The sequence below is a fragment of the Panthera onca genome, chromosome A3 (genome assembly GCF_046562875.1).
Source record: "Panthera onca isolate mPanOnc1 chromosome A3, mPanOnc1 haplotype 2, whole genome shotgun sequence".
Classification (NCBI taxonomy): domain Eukaryota; kingdom Metazoa; phylum Chordata; class Mammalia; order Carnivora; family Felidae; genus Panthera; species Panthera onca.
In genome coordinates this window covers 139035683-139061374 of record NC_138341.1, presented here as the reverse complement: position 1 = coordinate 139061374, position 25692 = coordinate 139035683, and the positions used below count along the sequence as shown (strand labels likewise).

At 58.4% G+C, this 25692-nt stretch overlaps 1 protein-coding gene across 4 annotated transcripts; it reads left to right on the top strand.

Annotated features, from left to right (window-relative positions):
* The first annotated feature begins 8304 nt into the window (after window positions 1–8304).
* BHLHE23 (basic helix-loop-helix family member e23) lies at window positions 8305–14140 on the top strand. Of its 4 annotated transcripts, none has more exons than XR_013554464.2 (2): window positions 8305–10237; window positions 13446–14140. XR_013554464.2 is itself a non-coding variant. In XM_060621951.2 (1 exon), exon 1 carries the CDS (start codon window positions 8564–8566, stop codon window positions 9236–9238), a length of 675 nt encoding a protein of 224 aa, XP_060477934.2. In that variant the 5' UTR covers window positions 8305–8563; the 3' UTR covers window positions 9239–10900. The 4 variants fall into 4 exon arrangements, 1 of the variants encoding a protein (XP_060477934.2); XR_013554462.2 differs by having other exon boundaries at window positions 13340–14140; XR_013554463.1 differs by lacking the exon at window positions 13446–14140 and adding an exon at window positions 10981–12500.
* The last annotated feature ends 11552 nt before the right edge of the window (window positions 14141–25692 follow it).

The following is a 25692-nucleotide window of genomic DNA, read 5'->3' as shown; positions in this document are numbered from 1 at the left end:
CAGCTAAAATCATGCGGTCGGATCCTGCCTTGTGAGGCTGGGTGGGGATGGCTCCCAGCAGCCACACGCTCAGGAAGGTCAACAGCAGATCCACTCACAACAATTCTGCATCCAGTCAACATCCTATTTCCCCTTTCCATACGGCATTCAATAAATCAGATATTCAACACTTTATCATAAAACAGGTTTTGTGTCAGAGGACACTGCCCAACTGTAGGCTCATGTCAGTGTTCTGAGCACGTTTAAGGTCAGCGAGGCTAAGGTGTGATGTCTGGTAGGTGAAGCGTATGAAATGCATTTCCTACTTGTGACAGTTTCAACTTACGATGTGTTTGTCAGGATGTGACCCGTCCTAAGTCCAGGAAGATCTCTATATAAAACCATGTCATTTTCACACAGAGGCAAGTTTATTTCTTCCTTTCCGATCTGAATGCCTCTTGCTTCTTTTTCTATCAGCGATATTGGCCTATGATTTTCTTTTCCTGTAGTGTCTTACTTGGTTTTGAAATCAGGGTAATGCTGGACTCAAAACATGGTTTTGGAACTGCTCCCTCGTGTTCAATTTTTTGGAAGATTTTGAGAGGGATCGGGGTTAATTCTTCTTTAAATGTCTGATAGAATCTACCTGGGAAGCCATCTGGCCCCGGGCTTCTCTTCATTGGGAGGTTCTTAATTATGGACTCAATCTCCTTGCTACTGATTAGTCTGCTCAGACGTTCTGTCCCTTCATGACTCAGGCGTGCTGGGTTGTATGTTTCCAGGAATTTGCCCATTTCTTCGGGCTGTCCAACTTGTTGGCATACAATTGTTCACAGCGGTCTCAGGACCCTTTGTATTTCTGTGGTACCTTATAAGCACATGGATGTTTATAGCAACTTCATTCATAATTGCCAACAACTAACAGAAGAAATAGAGATGTCTGTAACCATGTAGACATTTTTAACGATACAGCGAATTTGGCCAAATTAACTTACATAAAACATTACACCCAACAACATGCTTTCACAAAAAAAAAATTACAAAAATCAACCCTATGAGATGTCACAGCAATTTAGGGAGAAGGAGGGAGGGACAAACGGGGGGCGCAATGGCAAGGATTTCTAAGGCATTTTAACTGTTCTGTGCGACGCATACCCGTCACTACACATCTGCCCAAAGCATCGGCGCCCGCAGCACCCGGAGGCTCATGTAAGCTACGGACTCCGGTTTGTCATATGTATCAGCATTGGTTCATCAGCCGTGACACCTGCAGCTCGTCCTGCAAAGTCAGTAACAGAGGAGTGGGGGAGGGGAAGGGTTAAGTGGACACTATACTTTCTCATCAGTTTTCATATGAACTTTAAAACTGGTCTTTAAAGAAAGTGTACTAATTTTTTTTTTTAATTGACCATATGCTGAGCCTAAAGCAAGCTTCAAAAAGGAAACTAAGGGATCTTGTTAACATCTTTAGGGGACAAATTTTTCAGAGCAGTCTTGATGTGCCCAGCAGAAAGGCTTTATGGATGGTTGTCCGCTCCCCGTGGTACAGTCTAGTTACACAGTGAGAGACCCTCACATCTCAGCAGCTGTCGATAGATGGAAGATGAGAATATGGAGGGTTTGAACAACACGATACATACACTCGACTGAATTGAGGTAAATATAGACTATATATATATACATACATACATATGATTTCAACTGTGTCCAATAAAACTCCCATCATATGCATGAGCTATGTTCAATGACTATAATGGAATAAAATTAGAAATCGACAAGAAAGGAAAACCAAAAACGTATTCATATATCTAAGTAGCATTTACGAACTTTAAAGCTGCTTTCCTATGAAGAAATCTGGTATCGCTTCAAAGAAATTTAACTATTTTGTTAACGTTTATTTATTTTTGAAAGACAGAGCATGAGCAGGGGAGGGGCGGAGGAGAGGGAGGCACAGAATCCGAAGCAGGGCTCCAGGCTCCGAGCTGTCAGCACAGAGCCCGACGCGGGGCTCAAACCCACGGACCGTGAGATCATGATCTGAGCTGAAGTCGGACGCTTAACTGACTGAGCCACCCGGGCGCCCCACTTCAAAGAAATGTAAAGGCTCCATATCTAAACGTCAGGGGTGCAGACTGTGTTCTCAGAGGGAAATGCTGAGCCTTGATTGAATGTCCAGAGTCTCTTGGCGAAGCTCACTGCTCCTAATGAAGCACGAAAGATGGACACCTTGTCCAGCTGGGGGCTGGGGGGAGGGTGTCAGGAAGGCTTCCTGGAGGAGGAGGTACATTCAGCCCGATGGGATGGGCAGGGGCATTCCAAGCGGGCAGACGTCTAAAGCCAAGGCGCTGGAACCAGGAACACCCCACGTCACACATCACTGGCACCAGTGCTGGGGGCACCGTGGGGTGGGGCTCAGCATGGGGTTGCGCAGGTGGGAACGGCCTAGAGCACCCCCAAGTGGCAGGGACTCTGCCGCAGGTGAGTGACAGCTGCTGGGCGTTGTGGGTGGAGAGAGATCGGACCAGCCAGGAACCTGGTGATGGAGAAGAGGGAGCAGAGCGGCGAGGGTGAGCCTGCACGGAAACCCTGCCCGAGCCGGTACACCGACTTGTTCTCTGTGTATCGCTCTAGGTCAGTGGCTGGGCCACGAACCAAGGAGACCGTTTGAGGAGATAAATTCATGCTGATGCATGCTGCACCTGTCTCCACGGCATCCTTCCCGAATACCCAGCAGGTGCCCCCTCTGCGGGGGATCCGAAGGTCCAGCTGGTGGGACAGGATTTGGGAGTCGTGAGCAACATTCAGAGGCGGCCGGAAACTGTCTTATATGTGCCTCATCACGAGGCCACATCGCATTAAAACCTCCTCTCGTACGGCGTGGCAGCCTGAAAGTAGCATGTTCAGTGAGAGAAGCCCACGAGGCATGATTGCAGTCACACGAAATGTCCAGAAGAGGCACAGACACAGACAGAAAGGAGACGGGTGGTTGCCAGGGGCTGGGGGAGGGGAGGAATGGAGAGCGGGTGGGCGAATACGGGGTGTCTGTTTTGGTGTGATAAAAGTGTCTTAAAATAGATTGTGAGGTGGTGAGGGACGCATAACACCGTGGACATACTGAGAACCTCTGAAATGTGCACTTTCAACGGGTGATCTGTGTCCTATGTGAATTACATCTCAGTGAAGCCTCTCTCATCAGCCTGGACGGGCCTGGCTCAGTGCCTGCTCGTAGGGGAGAGGGGGGAATCCTTTGAAAATCGCCCAGTGCCGTAAAAATATGAAAGGTTGTAGTTCTGCGAAGCTTCTAACAACACCTAGACCAAAAACAGCTTCTGCGGGGCGCCTGGGCGGCTCAGTCGGTTGAGGGTCCCACTCTTGATTTCAGCCCAGGTCATGACCTCACAGTTCATGGGACCGAGCCCGATGGGATCCCCATGGGATCGAGCACTGGCAGTGCAGAGCCCGCTTGGAATTCTCTCTCTCTCCCTCCCTCTCTGTCCCTTCCCCTCTCGTGCTAGCTCTCTAAATAAATGAACATTAAAAAAAAAAAAAAAAACAGCTTCTTGTAAGCAAACCAGGACCAGTCCATCCACCTGCCCCAAGAAGAGTGTGGTGACACGGGGCAGAGGTGGGTCAGATGCCGACCACCACCCTGGGCACTGTGGCACAGACTCTGGGGGCTTTGAGGGTGTGCACTAAGCACTGCCTAGAGGCACTTGGTAAGGGGTACACAGAGACATGTGTCACCCTAAAATGAGCTAAGCAGCACTGTCCTCCATCACCAGAGACCCAGAAAGACAACAGGGGCAGGGGGCAGAGTCCCGCCTGAAATCCCAGAGGAACCACCCGACCTCCTCCCTGCTGGGCGAGCCGGAGGTGGTCCTGGCTGCCCCTAGGGACCTTGTCCCCGGGGAATCATCCACGCAAAACCGCAAAGAGTTGCAACCTCGTTTGGCCTCCCGCACTAGAGCGATATCACAGAAACGAAGCACAACCAGAAACCGGGTGCAGAGATGTGCAAGAAAATCAATAAAAGCATTCAGAGGCGTGAAATAAATGCTTGTTAGGCACCTTTCAGAGAACGTCGGTGAGTGAACGCCCCACGTCCCCACACCGGCCACCGTGGCCTCCTGTTCGTTAGTGGTGTTTGACAAGAAACGGTTGAAACGTCACGGGTGGTATAGGAATGAGAAGGATGCTCTGTGCTAGGAGACGGGAACCCTACCACGCAGGGCTCATGCCCAACACTGACAGGTGGATTCTTCCGCCCCTGAGGCTGGGAATCCCCCAGAAGGTCCACGTCCACGCGGTGTGTCCACGGCCTCTCCTTGTCCTGTCTCGACGCCCCTCCATTTGCAGATGAGGAAGTGTGGCTTGCCCGAGGCCACGCAGCAGCGAGCTCTGGGGACCCCAGCGCTGTGTTCCCTGCTGCTCCCCTGCCCCAGCCTGCCTGCCTGGCCCCCCAGGTGACTGTGTTCCACGTGGGCCCCCACCTGCCCCACCGGCCCCCCTTCCCCAAGACCCAACAAGTACAGATGCAGGGGCAGCCGGCGCCATCCACTGGGGGCTGTGGCATCCGACTGTCCCCGCCTGGCTGCGGCAGAAGGGCCGGCCGCATGCAGGGACCGTGTCTGCGTGACCCAGAGTGGCTACCCGGAGGGCGGAGGAACCACTGTTCAGAACAGCCTTCAGTTACAAACACAGTCCCACTTTACTGATGCGGAGACGGGCCCAAGGAGGCTGCGGAGGTACCCGTAAGCGGTGGAGTCCGTGCAGCCCTACCTCACCCCATGCTGCCCCTGCCTGCAAGGGTGAAGGGCCCAGAGCTGGGGAGACCGGGGCCACGGCACAGATCTGCTTCATCAGGCTGTATACACCAGGGCCAGCCTCGAACCACCAAACCCCGGACCGTGAACCCAGTGACCAGCATGACAGACAACAGGAACCTGGGAAGCAGCCTCCTGCGGCCGGTGAGCAGGTGCCCAGAGGGCGGGAGAGCAGGCGTCCACCTGGCCCTGAACTCCGAGGAGCCCCTGAGCCCAGCGGGTGGGGCGCAATCTCCTGAGCGGCCAGCAGGTGGCGGCGTCTGACCAAAAAACGGTGCCTCTCCTGGCGCTTTGCCGGATTTGAAGCTGCTTTTCCGTCTGTGGGGGGTGGGCCCCCGACGAAGGCTGTTTTAGGGTCCTGGGCTCCAGATGTGGGCCCATCCCTGCCTCCAGTCCTTTTCCGAGCCGTTGAAGGTGCTTAGTTACGGGGCCATTTAGAAAATGGCGGTGGCCTGAAGTTTAGACATCCCAACTTCTATGCCCACCGCAGACCAGGGTCCCCGTCCCCGGCTGCGACGCGGACGCCGGCTTTAACCTAACCTCCCCGGTGACGCCGACCTGCAGACGTGGCTGGGACTCTGCTCCAGGCCTTTTTTTTTTTTTTTTAAGGTTAAATCTTTTATTTCCATTTTTTTAAGTTTTTATTTTAATCACGCAGTGCTCATCACAATCCCAAGTGCTCCCCTTAAGCCCCGCCCCCGTCCCCCCTTCTGGTGGCCGTGGGTGTTCTCGGCACTGAGGAGTCTGTTTCTGGGCTTGTCTCTCGCTCTTTCTTTTCCCTTCTCTTGTTTGTTTCTTAGATTCCGCATGTGAGTAAAATCATAGGGTCTTTGTTTTTGACTTAATTTGCTCAAGCGTATTTCCAGATCCATCCACGTCGTGGCAAATGGCAAGATTCCATTCTTCTTGGTGGCTGAATAATATTCCATTGCCTGTCTGTCTCTACCTCTATCTCTATGTGTCTGTATATCGAGAGAGAGAGAGAGATCCAGGCCATGACTGGAAAGCCAACCTCACTGTACCTGCACAGTGACTATGTCGGTCACCATGGCGTTCTGCTGACACAGCCCTCGGTGATTCAAATGCCCCCACTGGGTCCATAGCATACCGTCCCCTCAACCCCATCACCTCCAGTCGGTCCTGAGCCCCAGAGGCAGGACATCGTCTGATGCACTTTTCCTCAGGGCCCCTATGGACTTGGCCCACCTCTCTGTATCCCCTGTACCCCCTCTCCCCTGCAGCTCTGCCAGGCCTGGAGGGACCTCCAGGAGGAAGTGTCCCCAGCCCCCAGAGCACAGTGGCCTGTAGAGAACACTTCCCTGAGCACAATGGCTGCTGCTGTCCTCCAACATGCCACACTCCTTCGGACAGCCCGGATGCCCCCGCCCCCAGCCCCCTGGTCTAATTAACAGCCACTCACCCTTCAGACCACGGCCTGAACACCATGGCTTCCTGTCCACACAAGGCTGTCCCCAGAGCTGGCCTGTGACTGACCTCGGCCCAGGCCCCTCTCAGAAAGGCCTCACCCTGACCCTTCTCGTCCTTGCCAAAGACAGGGCCCACCTTCGCTCTGGGCCCGGAGATGCTGTGGGGGAGACCTGCCCTCCTGAACGCACAGCGAGGGCAACCACAAGGCCCCAGCACAGGCAGGTGCCTCAGCCTGTGTGTAGCTCCTCTCCACTCATTTCCATGCGGGGCCCGGAGCAAGGACGCCCTGAGGTTTTCCACGATGGCCTACCCCTAGGTTCCTGCCCTCAAACACCAGCACAGAGCATAGAAGCCCTTGAGAGCCAGGATCCCAGTCATTGCTGGATTTCCAGAACATTCCAGACAGCAAATGGCTCTTAGCCATTCACTCCACAGCACCTACTCACCTCCCTGAGGACTCAACACCACACACACCATTTCTGTTACTCTCTCTTTGAAGGAACCTGGAGAGCAAAGACACTAAGCCTCTTTGCCAAGGTCTCGTGCTGGAGGCCAGGGTGACACTTGTCTCTGGGCTGAGCCAGAAGCAAGCCTTCCCACCAGCTCCCGGGCCTCCGGGCAGCTTCCCACCCGGAGAAAGTCTGGGGTCCTGGCCTCCACCCCTCACTGGAAGAACCAAAAAGCTGGGTGCTGAGGCCGGCAGGACCTTCATCCACCGGGGCCGGATCCGAGAGGCAGCAGCAGCCCGGAGACTCCAGGGAAAGCCACAGAAGCCAGTGTGCACTCAACGCCTGGGTGGTTTTCCGTCCAAGAACGCGGAGGAGTTAGCTGGTGGTGCGCAGGCCATGTGCGGATATCATTCCTTCAGCATACTCTGCAAACAAGGACCCAGGGTTTGAGGAAGGAACCATGGCGCCCTCAGCTCCTTCCCCTGCCCCGTCTGAGCCGTTCTGGGCTTTTCCAACCTGTGTTAGAAACTCCATGGTTACTCCCATCGTCTCAGACCTTCCGAGAGCTCTGACACTAGTCCCCAAAGCCTCCCCTCGGCCTCCAGAACTTTTCCTGGTAGGGGCTCCCAGCTCGGCCCGCCCCTCACACGGAGGAAGCTGAGCCCAGTGACCAGCACAGCCCCCACCCCCCTGCAGGCTCTGGGAGAATTGCAGAATAGGACCTCATACATCGCAGCACCCCCCCACCCCGGGCCCCCAGGCAAAGATCGGGTCTGGCGCCCACCTGGGGACGCCACCTTAGTGTCCCCGGGGCGGGGAGTGTTGGGTGAGACACGGGCCAGAATTACGACTCCTCCCACCTCCGCCCCCAGTGTCTCACTGGCCACCCTCCCCAAATCCACCACGGAGGTCACACCCTGACAAGGACAAATGAGAAGACCTCTCTGCCCCTGGACAAGTGTGAGAAACCCTCACACCTGAATTACCAGAAAATTGAAACAAGACGTTTATCCTAAGCAAGTTTTGTCCTCAAAGTCCGATCCCTGCTTTAAGCCACTATGACTTGGGGGAGTGTGGAAAGGGAGGCACTCATCCGGGGAAAGTGCGCGGGGACCACAGGCCCAGGGACTTCCCGATGGCGCCACAGGGCGGGCAGCCCGAGTGAGCGGTGCGCAAACTCGGTAACGCGGCTGTACGTGGGCTCCGTGGGGCACCTACCCGGGCTGCACGCCCAAGACCCCGGAGGAGGCCCCAGGCCAGGGCTCCGCACCTGCTCCGGCCGGGGGGGGGGGGGGGGGGGGGGGGGGCCAGGTGTCCGGGGCTGTGCTGCGCCCTCCCCGCTCCGACCCCTGCGCGACGCCGGAGCCGGCTCCTGCCAGAAGAACCAGGGACAAGACGGGCTGAGGCAGGTGCCCGCGTCAGACGCGGGCGTCGTGCGGCGGCAGCCCCCGGGGAGGCAGGAATCGGCCGGAGACGCGGAGATGCAGGTAAAGCCGCCGCCAGCCCATCTCCACGCAGACCTCCAGCTCCCTGCATCCAGCGGTCCCCGCCCCGGCCGACGGTAGGCGCCGCCGGTGGAGCCAGGCGGTCACCAAGTCCCCTCTGATTGGATGGCCGCGAAGTCCCAGCAGCCGCCTCCGCACCTTAAAACGGGAGCGGAGCGCGTGGGAGCTCCAGCCCGCCCCGCCTGGCCCTGCACGCGGCGGCGAGGGGTGGGGGAGGAGGAGGGCAGGAGGGAGCGAGGAGGAAGGACGAGGAGGACGGAGAGAGGAGGCGCCCAGGAGGCGGGGCCCGGGCGGCCGGAGAGGCTCCGGGACCGACCCACCGACCGCCGCCGACAGCCGGACCGACGCGCGAGCCCGGAGCTTCACCGGCCGCGGGGCCATGGCCGAGCTCAAGTCGCTGTCGGGGGACGCGTACCTGGCGCTGAGCCACGGCTACGCGGCGGCCACGGCCGGCCTGGCCTACGGGGCGGCGCGGGGGCCCGAGGCGGCCCGCGGCTACGGCGCGCCGGGCCCGGGCGGCGACCTCCCCGCGGCGCCCGCGCCCCACGCCCCGGCGGCGGCCGAGAGCAGCGGCGAGCAGAGCGACGACGACGACGCCTTCGAGCAGCGGCGGCGGCGGCGGCGGCGGGGGCCCGGGGGCGCGGGGGACGGGCGGCGGCGGCCTCGGGAGCAGCGCTCGCTGCGGCTGAGCATCAACGCGCGCGAGCGGCGGCGGATGCACGACCTGAACGACGCGCTGGACGGGCTGCGCGCCGTCATCCCCTACGCGCACAGCCCGTCGGTGCGCAAGCTCTCCAAGATCGCCACGCTGCTGCTCGCCAAGAACTACATCCTCATGCAGGCGCAGGCCCTGGACGAGATGCGGCGCCTCGTGGCCTACCTCAACCAGGGCCAGGGCCTGGCGGGCCCCGTGGCCGCTGCGCCCCTGACGCCCTTCGGCCAGGCCGCTGTGTACCCCTTCTCTGCGGGCGCCCCGCTGGCCTGCCCGGACAAGTGCACCGCCTTCTCCGGGACGCCCTCGGCGCTTTGCAAACACTGTAACGAGAAGCCGTGAGGGCCCCGAGCCGCGCCCACTCCCGCACGCGTCTCACATTTTACCTTGCCCCCCCCCACCCCGCGACCGTGTCACCCTGACCCCACCGGCCCCACCCATCGGGAGAAGGCGCCCGAAGTCGCTTCCAGCCTGTGCGCGCGGAACCGTGTAGGGCCGCGAGCTCAGAGCACGTCTGGGCGCGGTGGAGAGCGGAACACCGGAATCCGAGCCCCCGAGCCCTCGGTGCGCGCCCCGGGCAATCTCCTGACTTCCGGCTCCAAGCCCGGGACGGGACAGAGGACCTGCCCTGCTTGTCCGGGCATCGCCACGCACCCTGAAAAGAAAACCAGGACTACAGCTGGAGCGGGGACCGGCGGCGTGACCCCGGTGGAGCGGGCCTGCTGGGCGCCAGCCCGGTTCTCACCGAGCGCGGGGACAGAGCTTAGCCCCGCCGGGGCGCGTCCTCCGCCCAAGTCGTCTGCTCCCCCCGGACTGCGGACTGCGGGGCCCGCTCCTGGTGGGCGTGTTCCCGAGGCCGCGTGGCGCCTGCGCCGGGTACCTCGGGTCTCTGAGGCTCCGCGACCCCGTCGCGCCCCGACCCAGCCCCAACTGGCGTTTGGAAGGAGCTGCCCTAAGAAGACCCCGGGCCGGCAGCTTCGGGGCCCCCTCGAGTCCCAGTGTGTTACGTTTAGTTCCCCGCCTGCCTAGAGGCGCGCACCTCTAGAGGTGAGCCGGACACCGGCTGTCTCCAAGTCTGCGGGATTTGTGCCCCCAAACAGCCCCCTGGGCTCCCCGGCCACCGCCGCTGACGCCAGCTCGTCCCCGCCGGGGTGCGTGGAGTTGGATGGAGACCGCGGGGCACCCTCCGCTTACAGGCAGCCGCGTGGAGGACGGTCCTCAGTGCCCACGACCGCGCTTGGCCTGGGGTGTCAGGGAAGGGCCTGGTCTAGCTCCGGTGACCCGCAAAGCCCCCTCCGCACCAACCCCCACGCGTTTCCAGGGGAGGAGGCAGGGGCATGGGTGAGTAAGCTGGTGCCAGGGGCTACCTGACCTGTGGAAAGGTGTGGGGGGTCTGCGTCTGGGATGTCAGGGGCACGGGGCGGAATTCTGCCACTACAGGGGTCCCCGCACCCGCAGCCCGCCAGCCACCCTGCAGTCCGGCTGTCGGCTCCCAGTTCACCCCAGCCGCTCGGCTGCAACACCCAGCTTTATTAACCCAATTTCCTTGGCTGTCCTTAATGCTATGCTAATGAGGTGAGGACGGGGGCCCTACAAAGCCGCCTGTCTAAAGCATTTAACTTTAATTAATACATTTCAAAAGGCCCTTTTGTATTTGCAAAATGAAGTGTGCGATTAAGCCTTATTCATAAAGACATACGCTTAATACTGGTTTTTGCTAATTTCCATATTTATTTCTTCACTGTCTTTTCTTCTCCCCAACCCACAACTTTGTCAGTTTTGCACATTCAAAAAGGGGAGTCTTAGAAACTATGTTTCAAATCCCTTTTAGGGAAGGAGGGCAGGACAGGAGCAGTGCCAGCCACTTACCCGCAGGGTCATTTCAAGTCGATGGTAAATGGACTCTATAAATCCCTTACCCTAATCTGAAACAGAGTTGCTGATTCTGGTTAAAACCAGACATGTTTAGGAGATTTCTATTCAGAATAAAGTATTTGATTTCAAGATTTTGTTTTAAATATGATTACATTTTAATATCAAATTAAATATGTTCATTTGTGACTGAACTCAATTTCAACTTTCAGATAATTGTGTCAACCTGGGCCACATGCTTCTAAATCACAGAGTCTAAAAAGTCCCTGAGATGCAGACAGCCATCTGTAAGCCGTCACTCAGCGAATATATGAAATACTGAGGAGAAGGTGAGGGAAAAAAAAAACCTCTCTGCCCCATCTTGGATGAAAAACAATTTTTTAAAAGGACCATTTCAGTCATGAGTTCTTCCAATTACTTGGTTTCCAAAAAAATTAAATTAAATGGGTTCTTTTAGATGCAAAAGCTGTGTATCTACTCTTCTGGAAAACGTCAGCCTGCCTCTCACTGGGGTGGAGTGGAGTCATTTTTCAGAGCAAAATTAGGCTGGATTCTCAGCAACGCTGATGAAGCAACCTGGTGTATCAGATGCATGTCATTTCATACCCCCTTTCTTTTTTTTTTTTTTTAATGTTTATTTATTTTTGAGAGAGAGAGAGAGAGAGAGAGCAGGGGAGGGGCAGAGAGAGCGGGAGACACAGAATCGGAACCAGGCTCCAGGCTCCGAGCTGTCAGCACAGAGCCCGACGCGGGGCTCGAACCCATGAACCGTGAGATCACGACCTGAGCCGAAGTCCGACGCTCAGTTGACTGAGCGCCCCAGACCTCCCCGCTCTAAGACAGCCTGGACACTGGAAGAACTCCCAGCACGGCCCATGTGCCCCACATACAGGGCCCCAGGGTCTCTGCCCGTTGGCCAGCCCACCACCCTCTGGAAACGTGGGCGGGGGCTCTGGCTGTCTTCTCCCAAGGGCTGCGTCCCCACGGGGTGTCACTGTGGGTGACCTCCCAGAGGTTTCGTGACCTGAGCACCAGCGCGGTCACTTCCTCAGCCCTGGGGAGGACTGAAATAGGAAGCAGCCTTTTTCCCAGAGGCTCAGGCTTAGATCCGCCTCAGGGTGAGGGGAGACGTACATGCTGTGATGTGGGGCGAGGGATTGTCCCTTTAAACCCCAGCTGCCCTGCTCAGAACCGGCCATGCGGGAAACTGTAGCTTTTCTAGTGGCTACCTAAAAAGAGCGAATAGATGAAATGAACTCTAATGACTTTTACGTGCCCCAGTGTATGCAAAACAGTATCATTTCAATGTGAAATCAGTGTTTTTAAATTATTAGGGGGGTATTTCACGCTCCTTCTTTTTTGTACTAAGTCTCCAAAATCCAGTGTGTCTGAATTCAGACCAGCCTCGTTTCGAGTACTCAGTGGCCACACGTGGCTCAATTGTACGGATGCAAAGCATATGAGGGGCCTTTGTTTCCTTCACCTTCATAATAAACAGGAAGTGCCCCCTGGTTCGAGGAGTAAATTCCAGAGCTCAACAAAGAGGAGACGCCGTGTGACTCCTCAGTCTGGCTCACCAAGTCTAGGGGCAGGTGGCAAGGAAAGACGTTGTCAGCTTTCTACCACGAAACGGGGCAGCACATCTACGGCGTCACCGGTTCCCAGCATCGCGCACCCACCTCCAAGCCTGGGGAGCCAGCATGGTGACACTCCAGGGGAGGGGGGCATCCTGAAGCCAACACTGCCTTCTTCCTCTACTAACCACACAGCTGGAGGGCTCTGCCACGCTGGCCGCTGCTTGGGCCACTCGAAACGTGGGCGGGGGCTCTGGCTGGCCACCCAGGTTCATTCAAACTCAGTTGTGAGCCCGCGGAGCCCGCTCGTGGCGCCCTGGGGCAGGCTTCCCCGAGCCCAGGGGCTCCGCAGGGGTCCCTTGCTGGGGTCGGGAGAGGCGAGTTGCCTGGCTGAGGTCCTGCACCCTGTCTGCATTCACTGACCGGCACATCCGTGGCCGATGCGGGTGCTAACACGCCTGCTTGCCCCGTGGCACCCCCAGCTTGCCAAGTGGAAAAAGAGGGCGCGTGGGTCGGAAAACCAAAGTGGGGGGCCCTTATGGTTAAGCTGATGATTGAGCATCCCAGGACAGACACAGTCTCCTCTTCCTTCCTTTCTTTAAAACAACCGACGGCCGATATATCTCTCCCTCTCGTTTGGGTATTTTGATGAGAATGTTTCTACCTACTCGGTGAGCCTCCGTGGTCCCAGTACGTTCTGTTCCCGGAGGGCCCGGGATACTTGACACCCAGGGATCTTTGTTTTCCTCCAGTTAGGAAATTCGCTTACCTGAAACCGCATCCCTGGTTTTCAGTAATAGGTAATGGCATGGGAACTGCGGGAGCAGAACCCCACCCTACCCTAGCTCTGCCCCCGGGGGCCTGGGGCACGGGGCGCACGGGCCATCCCGCCCGCCCGAGGTCATCCGCAGCCCTCCTGCATGAGGCGCGGCGGCTTCCGACCGTTTCATTTTGTTGATTTCATCCCAAAGGTGGGATTTTCTCTTCACCCATGCAGATGTCGCTAGATTCGTCGGGGAACTTTGTTCTACCCTACGAGCAAGCAAATGTGCGTCCGTGCAGACACGCGCTTCGCCAAATTTGCGTGTCTCTTTCCCTTGCAGGTTGGCAGCACCATTCAACGACGGGCGCCTCCTCCTACAGGACAAGTGCTGTTCTCCTAAAAGAATGTGTGAGACGCACGGACTGTTATCCAGCCGCACCCGCGGGCGTCTGCGAAGTCTGACTGCAGCTCCCCAGCATAGGCTGTGGAGCCCCGGCCAACCCAGCAGAGAGTGATTACCGCAATTTATCATGTGGATGTGCCTGTGATACGGCCCGAGTCTTTAATCGCTCTTGGCATCCCATCATAAGGGATGGAAATAGAGGGATTTACAATGTATTAAATCATTTCTCCAACAATTAATTACCTCTCTGGATCATAACCCTGCACGTTATGTTCCGTACCCCGACAAAAGTCAGTTCCATAAAACTGGAAAATTAATACACATTTGCAGATTTAACCCCAAAGGGGCAAAACCCACGTTACCATAAATCCAGAAAGGCTCCAAGAGTTAGCGACATTACCTTGGATGTCAGTGTTACCCCCGTTTTACACAGCGATTTATGCAGGTTCTCCCCAGTCTGAAGTGCCCGAGGCGTATGCAGTGATGTGAAGGAATGAACGCTGTTTGTAAGCGAGGCTCTCTGAGTAGGAAGCCGGATCATTTTCAAAGTCGGGGCGGAGGGGCAGCGCTCGTGAGAGGCACACGCGGAGGGGGGTCTCTGAGTAAACCGACGTCTCCACGCTCCTGTTCTGCGGGTGGCTGTGGGATCCCCCGGCCGGTGGTCCCTGAGCCCCGGACACTCAGGCCCCTCCTGGGGTGCCCGCCCCACAGGGTGCCAGCCTGACGCGGGGAGGGGGGGGGCAGGGGGGTTGGTCGGTGGTGCCACCTGGGACAGGAGCAGGATCCTAGCTGGAGGGTTTCTGGGGAGCGGCTCGCCTGTGCGTTAGACACGGAGGGTCTTCCCAGCCAGCCTGGTTTCGCCTCCAAGCCCCATTTTGTCTAAAGTGATGAGCCCACGGCCAGTTGCGCTCCTGGGGGCCCTGATTCGGCCTGACAGGAGCCAACCTACCGGCTCCGTGGGGACAGCGCTCGTTGTGCTAATGAGGCCACAGCCAGTCTGGGAATTGGCCACAAACCCAAGGCACAAATGGGACCCGCAACACTCGCTCATGGCCACAAGGCATCTGACAGGACGCATTTCACTCTGCAGCCGGCTGGCTCTGAGCCTGGAGCCGTGTGTCCTCGGCCCTCCCTGCACCTCCCTGCTTTGACCACAGAGGCACGGAAGTCACAAAATCCCAGGGAACCATCTCTAAGTCTCATGCCTTCTTTTACTGCCTCAGCGAACACCCGGGGCAGAAGCCCGCCTCTGCCCAGAAGGTTCCAGAGCCGGCCAGGCGGGACTCGAGGGACCCGGCCCGCCAGGTCATCACGGTGCAGATAGAAGCCGGGCATCCTCTGCCAAGGCCCTCGGAGGGTTTCGGGTAAAGCAGCCCGGATGCCGTCTGCTGAAAGCAAACCGGCAAGGGAGCAGCTCGTCACCGAGGAGGGCTACGCCCACGATCGTTGGTCACTGGGACCCAGAAACCCCACATCTGTGAGTCAGCTGATGCCAACAGGCCCGTGGCAACCAGACCGCTGATGGAGAAAACGCCCGAACAAGATGATTTCGGTGGACAGATCCATTCATCTTCTGAGCATATCACTAACCCGCCCCGTTAGGCTGGACGAGCCTGGCTGCCAGCGGCCTTCCTCACTCCCAGAGGATCCGGAGATCTGCGCAGGCCGCACCTGCATTTCAAACAGCACACACAAGTGGGAAGGTGTGTGTTTTGTGTTCAGGAATCTGGGTTTCCAGAAGAATCCAAAGCCCCTTAACTACAGAGAACTGCCATCCACCTACACTGGGTTCCCTCTTACAGGCCGTGGGTTTGGCAGCGACATTCAGAATGACCAGGCCCCTCCAGAGCCTCCCGTCCACTCCTTCTCCACCTCCGTGACATTGGGGTACCAGACGGGGTGAGCGCTTCGCCCCAGAATGTCCAAGGGCTGTTTCCAGAAACGCCTGTGTCCAGGGAGTGGGACGTGTCCCCGGAGCCCCTTCCCAGTGTGCCCACCCTAGCTCATTCCGTCCGTCCGTCTCTCGCTCACTCTCTCCCATAGCTTCTTCAGGGAAAAAAGAAGCTCTTCGACCTCTCTCCCTCCCTCTGGCCCTGCTCCCCTGAGCAGCACACATACTCCTTAAAATACTCCACATGCAAAATACTCCTGACCATACCTCGCGGTGCGGCATCTGGCCTAGGGGGAGCCCAGCAGGTCCGGGAAGTAAAGGCTGATCCAGAAGGCAGCTGACAGGCCGCCATCAGCCTGGAGCCCAGTGGGACAATGGGTGGGAACAGGCCGGGGCCGCCATTATTGTCTGTGCTCACGAGTGTCCTGAACTCGTGTGTGCGAGTCGGTCGCACCACATACAGTTTCGCTCCCCACGCGGATCCCTGGGTCCTCGGCTGCAGTCAGAATAGAAAACACCTGTCCCACTGGGAGCCCCCTCACGGCTCGCTCCTCCCGACGCCCCACCTCCCCCGAAATGGCCCTCGAAACCCCCTCCCACTCTCTAGACAGCCTGGCCTCCAGTGTGCTTGACCGAGGCTAGCAGGGTGACCCCCTTGCCTGCTTATCCGGATGGGGTTTTCCCAAGACACAGGCCTTCCATTTTCAAACTGCAAAGTCCTGGGCAAGTGGCTGTACTGGTCACCCAGGGGTTAGGTCCTCAAACAGAAGAGCGCAGAAACAGCATGAATAAAACCGGGCAGAGGGCCCTCCTCTCCGCTCGCACGCCTCCTGCGGGACGTCCTGAACCCCCCGCCATATGCCATGGAGACCGTGGCCTGGAGCACACAGTGTCTGCTGAGGGTGGGGGCCCCACTGCTGCCCCCGTGGCTGCTCCGAAGCGGGGGAGCGAGGCCACTCTACGCAGACAACAGGCAGGACCCAAGGGACAGTGGTTTCTGTTTGGTCTGAGGGACAATCTCGCAGCAAGAGCTTCAGGGAGCAGGGACGGCTGAAAGCGCTCACAGGAGTGACTCTGCAGGGGAGGGGGCGGCCGAGACGGGGGAGGGCCGTTCCCCGAGCTACGGCCACTTTCTGTAGGCCTGCTTCTCCCAAGATGCCTGCACCCAGCTGGCCGGGCCAGCACCAGAGCGTCTCCACTCAACACATAGCCCATCCGGATTTTAGGGGAGGTGATGGGGGGGCGGGCCCTGAGGGAGAGACGTCTCCAGAAGGCGCAGGAGCTGGCCAGAGAGGGAGGGCAGCCAGCGGCGGCTCAGCGAAGCTGTAGGAACAGGGAGCAGACAGGAATCGGCATCTAATGAGCACGTCGTCGGGATGATTTTGCTCTAATTTTTTGCTTAATAGGGTTGGTTTAAAAAGTAATTTTGAGGAGCCATGCCTCCCCTAAACCTGTTCGTTATCACGACGGGCCTCCCCCTCCGGCACTGCAGGGGACGTGGTGGTTAATTAATACCGTGTCGGGAAGTGGCCGTGCTGACAGATGAGGGACATGGACGGACTTTCAAGGATACTGGCTTCATTAAGCAGCCTCATTACAGCTGCACAGCCGCTAAGTATGCTGTTTAGGGGGCGCTCAGCTCTCGGCTACTCCCCTTCTCCTCTCCGCCCACCACCTAAGTGAACCAAGGATGTTTCCAAAATAGCCACAAACGGGCAAACAAGGTCAGAGGCCCCTGCAGGCACCGACAGGTGTGCGCCCCGCGCCCTGAGCCGCTCCGGACACAGCGGCGGGCCAGGCGGGCGAGGGAGGGCGAAGCCGGAGCCCGAAGCCGTCCCGAGCCCAGGTGCGGATCTGCTCTCGGGGCTTCGCGCTCTCTGGGCCCTCGCGGGGCCTCCCCACGGCCGTTCCTCCGGCCAGACGGGTCAGCAGGGCGCTGCCCTGTGCCGGCGCCGTCTAGAGGTCCCTGGTCCCCCGCAGGCGGAGGGGGGCGGGGGTGGCCTGTGAGGGGGCTGTTCATTCTTTCACAGCGTGACTGTGTCATCTTTCTTTGCATTGTGGCTTTTGGTTACCTAAACCGACGTTTTAACCATTTTGGACTGCATAGTTCAGCAGCCTCAGATACATTCCCAGTGTCGTGCAACCACTATAACGTCTATTTCCAGAACTCTGTTATCATCTATAAGTTGATTTTTCTCAGGTCGGGCTTATTAAGATATGATTTACATCTAGTAAAATGTGCCGGCTTAAACACACGGTGCCACAAATATGGGAGACATGTGCCATGTAGACACCACCCCCAGGATCGAGACAGAGAATCCCGCCATCACCTTCTCGCGCTGGCCTAGCCCCACGACCGCCAGCACACAAGGTAGCCTAGCCTTTTCCAAAACATCTTTCACTCGGCATGGTGCATCTGAGGTTCACCGAGGTCCCCCTCCGGGCCTCAGTCTTACTGTCTGTAAAGCGGGATGGTGATCATCAGCCCAAGAGGCTTCTGGCGAGCCGTGAGAGACGTTTCCATAAATCTCAGCGCCTTGCCTGCCCCACCTTGGTTTTTGCAGAAGTAGCCCCCACGTGAGCCTCTGTGACGCGAGACAGACTTTCGGGGGGAAATGAGCAGTCTTCGCGGGAAGACCCAATTGGCGCGTGCCGAGACCTCCCAAGACCGTTCCTGCCTGGGATTCCGGGCCAGCTCCGTGGCAAGGCGGCGTCCAGGGCCGTCAACGCCCAGCGCTCTCGCAGTCAGCCCGCCCGTCCCCCGCGTCGCTTCGCCTTTCCAGACACGTGTCTTCTGGGTTAAAACTCATGTGGCCCACCTGGCTGCTGCTGCTGGCCCCCGTGACAGGTGAGAGGGGTTGAGAGTTTGGGGCAAGGAGCCGCTGGGTGGCCCGCACTCAGGACACGCGGAACCTAGAGCCGTTGTGCCGAACCCGTGAGAACCTCGTCTGAAACAAGAAAGGCTTGTGGCAAATGAGCGTGAGTCGTGCTGGGGACATAAACTGCAAAATGGGCCGTGAGAGGCTTGCTGCCCCTCAGACTTGTCCCAAACTCCTCCCGCTGCACTTCTTAGATACAGCAACACGGAGACGTCTTTAACAGGCGAGTGAGTTGAAAGCCGTCAGGGTTAAGTCCCTGACGTCATGCACGGACGGGCGTGCGCGTGTGACCCGAGTGGCCGCGGCCGGCGCCCAGCCACTGGCCGGACCTCCGCGTGCCCCGGCCACAGACGTCAGCGGGGAGCTATCTTCATAAACGGGAGGTATTCATAATCCCCCGTGTGGCAGCTCAATTATCTGTCCAGCGGCAAGGGACCGTTACGGATGAGGCCGTGATTAAATTTCCTCGTGTAACGACCCTAAGTAAATCTTTGCAATTTTCATTTTGTGGAGATTTAATATAGATCGGCGCCCTGTTGTTGGCTCCCATTTTAATCCAAAGTCACTCATTAAATGGAGACCAGCAGACGTCGGTGGGCAAGGCCTGTGGGCTGAGCTGCGGACTGGACGAGCCAGTGCCCGTTCCAGATGGACGGCTGCTGGCCTCGTTCCGTGATGGGCGCTAATCTGAAACCTTGACCTGCTTCTCTGCACATTACGCATATTAAATGCAACCTGGACACCCAGGGATGGGACGTTGTGGGGCCGCAGACAGGAACTAGAGACCGTCACGTTCACGGTACCAACAGTTCCCGAGATTTACCAGGTACAAGAGTGGCAGGAAGTGCTGTTTACAACAGGCTACGATTCCCGTGTTAAAGGAGGAAAAATGTATGCAGGGATCAGATCTTCGTGGAGGGAGACGAGACGCTGCCCGCGGTGGGGCTTCTGGGGAAGAGGCCGAGGGCCCGGTGGGGAGGGGAGAGGGGACGGGCCCCGGTGGCAGTTCTATCCCAGCCGTCTTCACACACTACGGATATTGTCTATGAAACCCGGAGACTAACCGCCGTGGGTTGAGTGTGGCTCCAAGTTACGTCCACGTCCTGATGCCTGGACCTTGTGAATATCACCTTGCAGAGCAAACTGTGTGAGTCAGTTAAGGATCTTGAGAAGAGGCACCTGTCCTCTCCTAGATCAGCCGGCTGCACCCCAAAGGCACTCACCTGCATCCAAATCAGCAAAGGCAGAGGGAGTGGGGGGAGCTGCAGGGGGAGGCAGCAGAGAGGGGGCGGGAAGCCCGACGGACACCTACCCCAGGGTGGGAGGAGGCAAGGGGATTGTCCCCTGCAGCCTCAGGAGGCAGTACAGCCCCTGCTGACTCAGCCGCGGCCCAGAACTATGGAAGAGCTCGGTTCCGACCCAGCCGCGGCCCAGAACTGTGGGAGAGCTCGGTTCCAACCCAACCGCGGCCGCCAAAGGGAAAGTACGGCAGACAGAAGGGAAGCGGTCTAACCTTCGTGGATACAAAACGACCCAGTCCACCCACCTGGGTCTCCCGGCTGATTTCCACTTTCCCTCTGGGGCCTCAAGTCTTCTGTGTGACTTTATTCTTCCAGAGGAACAAAAGGAGGGTGTGGCAGTGGTTGCCCCAGGTATGAACCACACGCTACGATGGTTCCCTCCCAGGGACTGGAAGAAAACCACTCAAAGACGCCCCTTCCTCCAAATAAAACTGTCCTCCCAGCAAGCCCGGGGCCGTCTTGTCTGAGTTAAGCTCTGTGGTGCCTGTGGATGTCCGAAGGGGCCACCGGCAAGGAAGCCCCTTTATCAGTCTGTTTCTTTTCTTGTTTTAGAGAAGTTTTTCTTTTTTTCTTTTTTTAATGTTTTGTTAATTTATTTTGAGAGAGAGAGAGAGCACATGTGCTGGTGCAAGCAGGGGGAGGGGCAGAGGGAGAGGGAGAGAGAGGATCCCAAGCAGGCTCCGCACCGCCAGCACAGAGCCCGATGCGGGGCTCGAACTCAACAACCGTGAGATCATGACCTGGGCTGAAACCAAGAGTGGGATGCTTAACCGACTGACCACTGAGGCGCCCCATCAATCTTTTTCGAGAGCACGGTGCTGTCCTCTGTCCAGGGTGTTTGCTGATGTCCTTGCAGACAGGGACCTGTGTCCTCTGGGCCACACCTGTCCCTTGGGCCCATCTGCACTGCCCAGATCACGCCTGGTCAAGCAGACACAGACACACTTCCCAGACTTCAGCAGGACGCCTCACCTTGGACCACATGGGACCCCCAGCCGTCTCTGCGAACCCCTCTGTCCCCCAACGCCCTGCCCCAGTGACTGCGGGCCGGGGGGGGGGGGGACATCCAGACACACTGGCTCTATCGGTCCCCTTATATTTTATTGGTAGTAATAAATGCCCGTGCTAATTAACGGAATAGGTTTAACTGCAGTAATGACTGTATCACAGGAGTGGCCCTTCTGGGTCTTACATAAAACCCTCAGTGATAAAATTTCCTCTGTGGCATTTTCATTAAGTTTCCATTGTTCTGAAGTGAGGCACAGGTTGTGCTAGAACATTCTGAAGGGGCTGCTGGAGCCTCACACCCGTGCTCCACTTGGGAAATGGGGTGGGGGTGCAGCGCTCGGATCCCGGGATTTGGAACATGCCCTCAGAACCATCTCTCCCCACGCCGTGGCCAGGCTGGAAGCGGGGGAGGACTGCACAAGCGACCCGGACAGGGCAGAGCCAGAGGCCTGAACAACCCGCTGATCACCGAGCCTCAGTGTCACAGTCTGGGTGGGGATGGGAGTCTCTCTCTAGGCTGGGGGTGGGGGGAGGTGCACGCCTGCCTCCCTTGGGCTCAGCAGACAGACTTCTTACAAATGAGCCGTTTGGAGACCCTGGGCAGCACACGAGGAACTGTGTCCCCAGAAACCAACCTGTGCAATGCTTCCGGAGAGATCAGCCTGCTCTCAAGAGACTGGTACATTTTCTCTCCCATGGGGATCAGCTCCCAGGATTCATTTGGACCTTCACCTGGTCCCCAGTGCCCGGGGCTAACTGTGCCCGCTGACCCCTTGCCATTGCCAGGGAGGAACTGTGGGCAGCCGCGTTTCTCAGACATGGGCGCAGGAGCACCCAAAGACAGCACGAGGAAGCCAGAACAAGGACCCCCCAGGCCAGGCCCTAGACCAGAGCCCATCCCGCTGGCAGCGTGGGCCCCGTCTCTGTAAGGGGGAGGCACTCCTGACTCCCGAGCCGTAGGTCTACAGGGACTGGGAGCCGACTGGGGGGTACGGATGTGGACGCAGTGGACGCGAGTTCCCGCCATCGCTGTGATCGCACACAGACGGGTACCTGTGTCAGCAAAGCCAACTGTCCCAAGGTCACCACCTCCGTCCTTCCAGACCTACACATGGAAACCCAGGAGAGTAATGTCGGAAATCAAGAGCCTGCATTTTTAAAACATGAGTTCAGGCTTTCCGCTAATTCGGACACTTGTTCTGTTTGTTCTCGACTTGTTTATCCTCCCTGGGCCTCCCATCCCCCATCCCAGCCTCCCTCCCCCCCCCCCCCCACGGCCTCCAGTCCCACTCCTGAGCCTCCCATTCCCACTCCGTCCACTCCCATCCCCCCCCCGGGGCCTCCCCTCTCTCTTCCTCTCAGCCTGGGGAGTCTGCCCTCACGTGAGGCCACTGCCCAGGAGAGGACTATGACCTCTGAGGGCCCCTGTCTGTCCCTTGGATGCTTCCACAGACCCAGGCGGGCGGCAGAGTTTGCCAGGAAGCAGTCGCTCTTTGTCAACTGAAGCCAAGAGCCGAGGCCGCAGGGCAGCGCCTGCCCCCAGCTGCTGCTGTCCTCTCTGTAAACCACCGGCCGCTGGGCCCAGCTCAGGCCCTCTCAGGGCCGCCAGCAGGCCCATCCATGAATATTGATGGCACTGCCTTTGTGACAAGCGTCCCACGTGGGCCCGGGCCCGCTGCAGAGCGGCCGCTGCTCCGAGACCTATCCGGCTTTGTTGAGGGCCAGGACGCGCGGCGGCGACAGATGGACACTGGCCTCCAAACCTCTGTGCGCCCGAGCCCTGCACAAAGGAGCCCGGGATGTTTTTAATATCACACACTTGCCTCGGGGCTTGTTTTCAGTCCCATTTACCAAGGGCTTGGGCTTTTTATCAGTCAAATGCCTTAAGCACTTTGTCAACTTGGACATCTGGCCGCACGCTTACAATTTTTTTATTTGCTAAAATATTTAACAGTGTGGAGGGGTTGGGGGGGGGGTCACCAGAGACTTGGGCCACCGTGGCACATGCGGGCACCAGCCACCCCAGCAAAGCACCACAGGGGACCCCGTGGGAGTGGCTCTTCCCTGGTGGAGCAGTGGGAGTTCACCCCATTCGGGGCCTGGTGGACGCCTCGCCGTGTTCCCGCCTCTAAACAGTAGGGATCTGTGAAGTCAGCAGACAGTCGTGATTGACAACGGGGCTGTAATCGATCCTGTACGTGCACGTCCACGGCAGCAGTCTGTTCGGTACCAGAGCCCAGCCGAGGCTGGAGTCGACCCAAGTGCCCACCAGCCCGTGAACGGATGGACCACACGTGGCCCATCTAGACGATGTGCGCCACTCAGCCACACGAGGCACGTGGTTCTGACTCGCACGGCGCACGTGGGCCTGGAGAACGTGACACGGGGCGAAAGCGGCCACTCACAGAAGGCCACGCGGTGTGAGATTCCACTGGCACGAATTGCCCACAGCAGGCAAACAAGGGGGACGGGAAACGGATGGGTGGTTGGCAGGGGCGGGGGGTGCGGTGTCCTTCTGGGGTGACGAAAAGTCTGGAACCGTAGTGATGAGATGATTGTACAAAATTAAAAGTGGTTAACATGGTAAATTCGTAAAAGGGAATTTACCGAGATGAGGTGAGGCTGGTACTGGCTGTAATGGCCTTAACCCTGATCACCAGCAGTCACCAGTGATTAAGGGTCCCCTTGTGCTCAGCACGGCTGTCTGCTGAGGCCACATTAGTGAGCAAGAACAGACATGGACAGCAACCAGATAACTTAGTCTGAGATGAAGGAAGGCTTCCTGGAGGAGGTGACGTTGGGCTGAGCTCAGGAGAATGGGGAGGGGGTCCAGGCAGGGAAACAGCAGGGAGGCCATTGAGGCAGCAGTGTGGCTCCCAGGGATGAGAGAAGGATGACCTAGGTAGGGAACAAAGAGGTCGAGAGGGCAGTTCCTGCTCCTGCCCCAGGAACAGCGGGTCACCCGTGTAGAAAGGAGGTACATCAGAGGGCAGTTTGCCTGCCCCGTGGGCCCTTCCCTGAGCCCCTCCCACGTGCCCGGCCTGGTGAAGCTGTTCTCTCATGCCTGCCCTGGGCCCCACACTTCCCAGGTAAGGACGCTGAGGCTCAGAGAGGGTGGGTCACCGTGAACCCCATGCCCCCTCCGGGCAAGGCCTCAAGCCTGAGTCTGGAGCTCCTCTCCAGCAGAGGGAGGCAGCAGCCTGCCAGCTCCAGTGAGCTCCCCAAGGGATAAAGACTCCTGAGAAGTCTCAAGAAACTGGCCCAAAGCCTGTGGTCCTACAGCCTGGGCCCTGGGAAGCCGAGGTCCCCAGTGTTGGGCCAAGTCCTCAGTCCTGGTGAGGACCACTCTCCGTGCCTCACCCTCTCCTGGGCCACCGTAAGAGGCCACCAGCAGCACACGAGTGCACGGTTGCAGGAGCCACCAGACTGACTGGGGTGCTCCTGCCTCAGACCAGCCTCCATCACTCGCCAGCAGAGGGGGCCTAGCCCCTGGGGCTGCACGCAGTCTGAGGACCCCATCCCCAAATGCCTGTGCACAGGGGATGACCGTGGTGCCATCCACGTCTGTCAATAGCACTGAAGGTCCACAGCCAGGGCCAGGCCAACAGGAGACAGCACGAAGGACACAGTGTGGAGGGACAGATCCTGGATGGCTAGGGGAAACTGAGCCCTCCCCAGCCTGGAGGGTCTGCCTGGCTGTCAGAGGACATTCCTGGGAAGAGGTACAGAGAGGCTGAGGTAGGGGGTATTGTAGGGCACGTTCTGGGGAGATGGTCAGGGCCGCTGTGGGTCACGATCCTGTCCCCAGACAGGCTGGTGGTCATCGAGCAGGGTCTCTATGTCCAGGGGCCCCCAGTGGCCCCAGATGTGCCCACCCCACCCTCACCAGTTCCACGCCCCCTCTCTCGGCCCGCCCTCCTGCTGTGCCAGGCCCCCTCGGCTTGCTGCCCCCCGCCCACTCCCCTGCCTCCTGCCTGCTCCCACTGTCTGAGGACAGAGACGGACCCACTCCACCCCACAGCGGGTTGGCCAAGGCACCTCTACACTCCTGGATCCATCCACAGTCCTAGTGCCCACACTGTCTGGGGAGCAGAGGAGTGAGAAAGATTCCAGAGGCTTCCACACAGTCAGCATGCCCAAGCTTGGACCAGTTCCCCAGAATGGCCCAGCAGGGTGTTGACCTACAGCCCTCTACACCCGCCTGGCCTTTGGACACGGTTCTCAGAGCCCTGAGTGTTCTCCCGCCCCCCATCTCTTCCCCATCACACCCACCAGACCCTGGCAGGATGCCACCCCGGGGAAGCCGCTCGGACTTCCCAGCCCAAGTCAGCCCATGTTCCCACCCCATGAGCCATCCAGGCCTTTTTCCTGAGCTGGGCAGGACCCCATCATTGACGCCTGGAGTCAGCACCTCGGACAGAGCCAGGTCCTGGGGGAGCCCAGCAGGGACCCTGGAAGGGGTTCACGAGGTTACCACCCCAACTCCTGGAGGGGACAGCAGCAAGACAGGACTCACCTGCGGAGGAAGGTGGCAGCAGGGACTGGACCCGACCGGCTGGACCCAGGATGCAGCGGAGGCGGCCCTGCGGCCAGCTTGGGATGCAGTGGAGGGGGGCATGACGGCCCACTCGAGACGCTGTGTCCTCCGTCAGCTTCTTCAAAGAGGACATCTGTTTGTCTCTCAAGGAGACCGGCTTCTCTCCCCGCCCTCCTCTGGATGAGCTTCCGTGTCCCCGCAAAGGTGCCGGCAGACATGAAATGTGCCCGCCAAGCCCACCCTCATGTGGCTGAGCGTCTCGGGCTGACCCTGGGTCACCTGCACCCCCACCCCCACCCCCTCTGTCCCTCCCAGCTCCGTGGCTCCGTCCCCACGGGTCTGGGCCGCGCAGCCCCCTCCGCCAGCACCGCCAGGACCCCAGCCGGCTCGCGCAGGTTCTGGTGCACCTCTTGCCTTTAGATGTTCAGCAGCATGAATATTCTTATTTTTTATTTAAAACTAATTTGGAGTTCTCGCTCTCTAAGGGGCTTCTAATCACCAAAAATCGCCTACGGCAAGAGCTGATTGACAGGCCAACGTGGCCACTTCTGAAGAACAAATTGGCCAT

Bases quoted from the DNA above. Each gene is read 5' to 3' on its own strand.
- BHLHE23 (XM_060621951.2), top strand. From the start codon at position 8,564: ATGGCCGAGCTCAAGTCGCTGTCGGGGGACGCGTACCTGGCGCTGAGC.